The sequence below is a fragment of the Leptonychotes weddellii genome, unplaced genomic scaffold (genome assembly GCF_054177405.1).
Source record: "Leptonychotes weddellii isolate Sample4059 unplaced genomic scaffold, ASM5417740v2 HiC_scaffold_7505, whole genome shotgun sequence".
NCBI lineage: Eukaryota > Metazoa > Chordata > Mammalia > Carnivora > Phocidae > Leptonychotes > Leptonychotes weddellii.
The window spans coordinates 224-6920 of record NW_028045044.1 but is presented as its reverse complement, the minus strand read 5'-3'; the positions used below and the strand labels follow the sequence as shown (position 1 = coordinate 6920).

The 6697-nt window shown below is 38.7% G+C and overlaps 1 protein-coding gene across 2 annotated transcripts; it reads left to right on the top strand.

Moving 5' to 3' along the window:
* Positions 1 to 400: 400 nt before the first annotated feature.
* LOC102731448 (tubulin gamma complex component 5) lies at positions 401 to 6264 on the top strand. Of its 2 annotated transcripts, none has more exons than XM_081811413.1 (5): positions 401 to 623; positions 1902 to 2017; positions 4057 to 4265; positions 5211 to 5406; positions 6019 to 6264. In XM_081811413.1, exons 3-5 carry the CDS (start codon positions 4088 to 4090, stop codon positions 6224 to 6226), a joined length of 582 nt encoding a protein of 193 aa, XP_081667539.1. In that variant the 5' UTR covers positions 401 to 623; positions 1902 to 2017; positions 4057 to 4087; the 3' UTR covers positions 6227 to 6264. The 2 variants fall into 2 exon arrangements, with proteins under 2 accessions (XP_081667539.1, XP_081667538.1); XM_081811412.1 differs by having other exon boundaries at positions 3997 to 4265; positions 6019 to 6263.
* Positions 6265 to 6697: the final 433 nt, after the last annotated feature.

Sequence of the window (6697 nt, the reverse complement as noted above, 5' to 3'; positions counted from 1 at the left end):
CCCCTTAACTGTCAGTTCTTTTATACATTATTTGTCTTTTGAGCTGTTTTTTCTTTCTTTAGGGAAATTAGCTCCTTATGATATGAGATTAAAATCCACCACCCTCGGGCGCCTGGGTGGCTCAGTCGTTAAGCGTCTGCCTTCGGCTCAGGTCGTGATCCCGGGGTCCTGGGATCGAGCCCCATATCGGGCTCCTTGCTCCGTGGGAAGCCTGCTTCTCCCTCTCGCGCTCCCTGTGCTTGTGTTCCCTCTCTCGCTGTGTCTCTCTCTGTCAAATAAATAAAATCTTTAAAAAAAAAACAAAAAACCCACCACCCTCCAGTTTGCCATGTCTTTCCATAAGTGACTTAGCATTTATATCACATTCTTGATGCAGATATTCTTCCTTGCTAATGACTTTGATTTCTTAATATTTTGCAGACACTACGATAACTCTTGCCATAGTGGTGGACAAGTTGTCACCTCGACTGGCTCAGCTCAAAGTTCTGCATAAAGTATTTAGTACTGGAGTAGCAGAAGTTCCACCTGACACTCGAAATGTTGTTCGGGCATCTCACCTACTCAACACACTGTACAAGGCCATTCTTGAATATGACAATGTTGGAGAAGCCTCTGAGCAGACGGTATGTAAGACCTTTGTCCTAAGTTGTATGACTCCATTCTGTTCAGCCAAAGGAGTGGTAGATAGCCTGTTATAGCTCTTTGTAAAAATAGTGCTTAAATCACACTGTGTCAGACAGCTGTTCAGAGTTTTTAAATTAGCTTCTAACTTCAAGGCTACAGGAAACTGGCTTCTTGGCTTTAATCACAGAGATCATGGGGAGGATGCAGCAAGGACAAAGCAAAACATAAAAGCAAGATGTGAAAAATACCTAGCTGACTTCTATAGATATTTGCATTAACTCTTTTTTCAATAAAAATACAAATCTATTATATAAGGTATCTAGAGTAGTCAAATTCATAGAAACAGAAAATAGAATGGTGCTGCCACAGACTGGGAAAAGGAGAAAAGGGAAGATGTTTAATAGGTACAGTTTCAGTTTCGCAGCATAATGCCAGAGATCTGTTTTCACAACAATATAAATATACTTAACACTACTGAATTGTACACTTAAAAATGCTTAAGATAGTATATTTTTGTGTTACTTTTTTTTTGCCACAATTTAAAAAAGTAACAAGAGACTAGAATCTAGAGACTAGAATCTAGAAAGCTGCATATTTGTTTGGATACACATTTTGGGTGTGTTCCATAGTTTGTTGATGTAACTTTGTTTTCTCACCATTTTGGTACTGCATTTCAGTATAAAACAGGTTGATTTCTTTCAGCTATGCAGTTTTTTTCCTACCGGGAACTATAGAATGAAATCATTTCCTCATTCTTAATGGACATTTTGTTAATAGCATGCTTTAGATAAGATAGCTGAACCTCAGTTTCAACTATCTAGCTTAGAACTCTTGTCCCTCTTTAACTTTCACTCTCAAGAGAGTCCTTGTATGGACTACAGACAATGTGGTCATCTCATATTTAGGTGAGTTTTCATAAGGATTTTATAGAGTATATTTTGGATTTTTAATTTCTTTTTGTCAAAAAACAGAAATCCGATCATTTTTTAAAAGGTGTTTCAGAGGGGCGCCTGGGTGGCTCAGTTGGATAAACATCTCACTTGATTTTGGCTCATGTCATAACCTCAGGGTTGTGAGACCAAGCCCCCCTGTCAGGCTCCATACGTATGGAGCCCTGCTTAATATTCTCTCTCCCTCTCTGTACCCCCTGCCTCGTGCACATGCTCTCTCTCTCTCTCTTAAAAAAAAAAAAAAAAAGTTTATCAGAAATGTTTAAACTTCATTTTATCCGGAGACAAGGGAGTTCCGAGAATTGACTATGCACACTCTGTCCTCAGGTCTCGCTGCTGTTCTCTCTCTGGGTGGAAACAGTGCGACCCTACCTGCAGATTGTGGATGAGTGGATCGTGCATGGGCACCTCTGTGACTGCGCTAGGGAGTTCATCATCCAGAGGTTGGGTCCCACACACATATTGGGAAATATGGGGCGCTGCTTGTACCTCTTTTCTCTCACAGGAAAATCATGTACTTTTGTTAGTTCAGGTGATACTGAGGGAGACCAGTGTGAGTGACAAAGCTGTGTTTTTACCGTAAACAAGTTATTTTGCATTTTTATAGGGGATGTCAGGTACCAAAAAAATATGTTTCCAAATTTTATTATGTCAGTTTACAGCTTTTCCTAGCAAATTCTGTTTTTTAAATGGTAGTGTGTTTATGTTTGGCTGGTACTATAAAAGGCACATTGCTTCCCATAAAATGAATTTAGGTTATATCAAATGGCTTCAACTAATTCCCATTATAAATTATCAATAGGATGAAAGATATGAAAATATTATAGAATATTCCTCTAGGGGCGCCTGGGTGGCTCAGTCATTAAGCGTCTGCCTTCGGCTCAGGTCATGATCCCAGGGTCATAGGATCAAGTCCCGCATCGGGCTCCCTGCTCGACGGGAAGCCTGCTTCTCCCTCTCCCACTCCCCCTGCTTGTGTTCCCTCTCTCTCGCTGTGTCTCTGTCAAATAAATAAATAAAATCTTTAAAAAAAAAAAATTCCTCTAATATATTTATTTCTCCAAATTAGCTAGGTTTTTTTAATTAATGTTCTTAGTATAATATTTAATAAAACAATTAGGGAAAATCATAATTCACTTATTATGATTTCCCCTTCAGTTAACTGATTTTTCTGAACAGAATCATACAAACTGCAACGTAGAACTCTCTTAACTTGGTTTTAAATTATGCAGTGTGTTTAGATGTATGGTTTTTCTGGATAGCTATCCATTTAACTCATCAGAAAGGAGAACATTAAGTCCTTATAGCTCTGAAAAGGTAACCCTGTTTACACAGTGCTCATATAAATTAGCAGGCCTTCTCTAACTTAATCATGTCTGTCGTTATATTGTTTTTCATTGATCTTGCGTGATAATTTTTGTGAAAATGGGATTCTGGTTATTCTTAAAGGGTGATGAGTGAGGGGCGCCTTGGTGGCTCAGTCATTAAGCGTCTGCCTTCGGCTCAGGTCATGATCCCAGGGTCCTGGGATCGAGCCCCACATCGGGCTCCGCAGGGAGCCTGCTTCTCCCTCTCATGCTCCCCCTGCTTGTGTTCCCTCTCTTGCTGTGTCTCTCTCTGTCAAATAAATAAATAAAATCTTAAAAAAAAAAAAAGTGATGAGTGACCATTGTTTCATTGTTAAAAGCAGTTCAGTTAAAAATTTATGTGGAGGGACGCCTGGATGGCTCAGTTGGTTAAGCGTCTGCCTTCGGCTCAGGTCATGATCCCAGGGTCCTGGGATTGAGTCCCGAGTCTGGCTCTCTGCTCAGCAGGGAGCCTGCTTCTCCCTCTGCCTGCTTCTCCCTCTGCCTGCTGCTCCCCCTGCTTGTGCTCGCTCTCTCTCTGACAAATAAATGAAATCTTAAAAAAAAAAACTATGTTGAGCGCCACCTGGGTGGCTCAGTCTGTCAAGTGTCCAACTCTTGATTTCAGCTCAGGTCTTGATCTTGGGAACTTGAGTTCAAGCCCCATGTTGGGCTGGACATACTGGATGTGGAGCCTACATTAAAAAAAAATAATCTATATAGAAAAGAAGATGCAGAAGTCTGGAGATTACTTTTATAGAAAATGGCAAATACGTAAATTTTTATTCTACCTCTAAGGAGAATCAAAGTAATCATATTTTGTTTAATTCCAATTCGAAACTTCCTACTTAGTTAAATTTTACCTGTGCCATTCAGAGTATTTATCCACTTTTCTGTGTTAAACTGAAGTCAAATAAAACCTCTGCCCCATTTTGCCTGAAGATTGCTTCATTTTACTAATGATTGATATTACTGTGTTTTGGAATGTCTGGACAACATGCCTAAGCTAGAACAGATATATATATTGTTTTTACGGCAGAAAAGTTGAAATTTAAAATTCTTTTGAATCTCTATAGAAACAAAAATGTTCCAGTAAATCACAGAGACTTTTGGTATGCAACTTATACACTATACAGCGTATCGGAAAAGACAGAAAATGAAGAAAAAATGAGTGATAATGCTAGTGCAAGTTCTGGCAGTGACCAGGGGCCCTCCAGCAGGCAGCATACCATGGTGTCCTTCCTCAAACCTGTCCTTAAGCAGATAATTATGGCTGGCAAGTCAATGCAGCTGCTGAAGAACCTGCAGTGTGTGGAGAGCACCACATCCCAGGACACAGCCAGAGGTAGCAGGTTCCTTCTTCATGTATCCTTCAGCATTCAGGCAACTGTTCTCTCTTTACTCTTGTCATCCTGAGATAGATAGTAATTATTTTGTAGTTTGAAAATTATCAAAGCCTTTTATTTTTGTGGAAATTATCACCTTGATCAAATTACTGCTCCTGTTTGAAAAGATTGTCCTCACTGGAAACTTTTAGCACTGTGTTTCAAAGGTAGTGATAGCAGTGATAATAAGTTCCACATGCTTTTTCCTTTGTCTTGATTCCTTAGAACTAGTCCTTTAAAAAATAATTTCCTGGCATTTCTTAATGCAGTGCAGCATTTAGCTGTTGAGGACCATAAATATAAACCCTGGTAGATAGGAATTTGTTGGTTTAGCAATTCAGATTTGATCATAGACTTTGAGAAAATCTTGATATGATTTATGGCCTTTTTTGATAAAATTTAAGTAATATACTTCAAGTTTTATCAACTGACTAAAAAGACTTGAAAGGTATATATGTGACCTTAATTATTTGTTTGTAAATCACCTTAATGTTACATTACTTTGTGTTATTGTATTTAAATAATACTTTCACTTTGTGGAATATTTCCTTTTTGACTGAATAATAAAATGTAATGAGCTTCCAGGGCCACTATCAGAAGTGTTTTCCCCAGTGAAATGTGGTATCCACTATGGTGATAACTTTTAAGCATCCTGCTTACGGTATTACTCTGTTCAGAAAAAATTAGCTTATACTTTGAATGTTTATGAACTTGACAGTTGTCTAACTGGATATAAAATTATTTAGTTGTACTGTACTATAGAAGTAAAGAAACAGGGATAGACTCTTATAGGCCAAAGGAAAAATACCAGGCTATATTAAGATAAAACTACTTAATATTTCTTGATGTTACTTACTATTATTTACCAGAACATAGTTTACTGTACATATTTCTTTATGTTTCAGATGCAGAAAGAAAAAGCTTGTATACCCTGTTTCTGGAATCTGTGCAGTCGCGTCTTCGACATGGAGATCCCACTGCACAGGTCCTCACTAAGCAGCAGGTGACCAAAGAGAACCTAATTAAGATGCAGTCCATTGCTGAAAGGCATCTTGAACTGGATGATGTTCATGATCCACTCCTGGCAATTAACTTTGCAAGGTGATACATACCTGCAAGATTTTGGATGATTGAAATAGCAGAATCTGTGCAGTTACTATTTAGTAACCGTTTATTTTTGCCAGGTAGGGCTTTCCACCCTTAAAAATAAAAACCTTTGTAGTTTATCCTTTCTAATGAATGCAAGAAGACATTGCGTTCGATTTGGCCTCCTTGTTTGTTAAAGCCCACAGACTTTCATGTGCTCTATATCCATTGGGAGTTGCCGTTACTCATACAGAAGATATTTCTGAAAGCCTGGGTCATGTGCAGGCATCAGTACATACACACGTGCACGCGCACACACACACCCTGCTTAAACTGCATCTTGGCCCTTAGGGACTATGAAGTAAGTCATTAATACCCACACAGCACCGTTTGTCAAATGGCCATTATTCACTGCCTGAGGCCCAGTGGCTAAAAAGATCTACTCAGTACTTGACCCTTAAGGCAGAAGTGGCTGAAAAACTTTCATTGAAGGGTATTTTGGGGGGAAGTTTCTCTCTGTAATAGGTGGTAATTTTAAGACTAAATGTAAAAATGGGACTCTGGAGTTTTGATTAAGGGAATTCTATTGACAGTTCATAAAAAGAGACTCACATTTTTATCTTAAAGGTTGTATTTGGAACAGAGTGACTTTCATGAGAAGTTTGCTGGTGGAGATATATGTGTGGATAGATCATCAGAATCTGTGACCTGCCAGACTTTTGAGTTAACACTGAGATCTTGCCTCTATCTTCATATTGATAAGCAATATCTAGAGTGCTGTGGAAACCTCATGCGAACTCTAAAAAAAGATTACAGGTATAAGGGAGTAGTTTAGTTTTGGAAGTACTCAGTAGTTTATTGTACTTGAAGAAGAGTTGAAATTATCTTAAACTTATATTTCAAGTTAATTATTTTTTTTTTAATTTTATTATGTTATGTTAGTCACCATACAATACATCATCAGTTTTTGATGTGGTGATCCACGATCCATTGTTTTTGTATAACACCCAGTGCTCCATGCAGTACGTGCCCTCTTTAATACCCATCACGGCTAACCAATCCCCCCTCCCCCCCTACCCTCTAAAACCCTGTTTCTCAGAGTCCATAGTCTGTCATGGTTCATCTCTCCCTCCAATTCCCCTCCCCCATTTTTCCCTTCCTTCTCCTAGTGTCCTCCATGCTATTCCTTATGTTCCACAAATAAGTGAAACCATATGCTAATTGACTTTCTCTGCTTGACTTATTTCACTTAGCATAATCTCCTCCAGTCCCATCCATGTGGATGTAAAAGTTGGGTATTCATCCT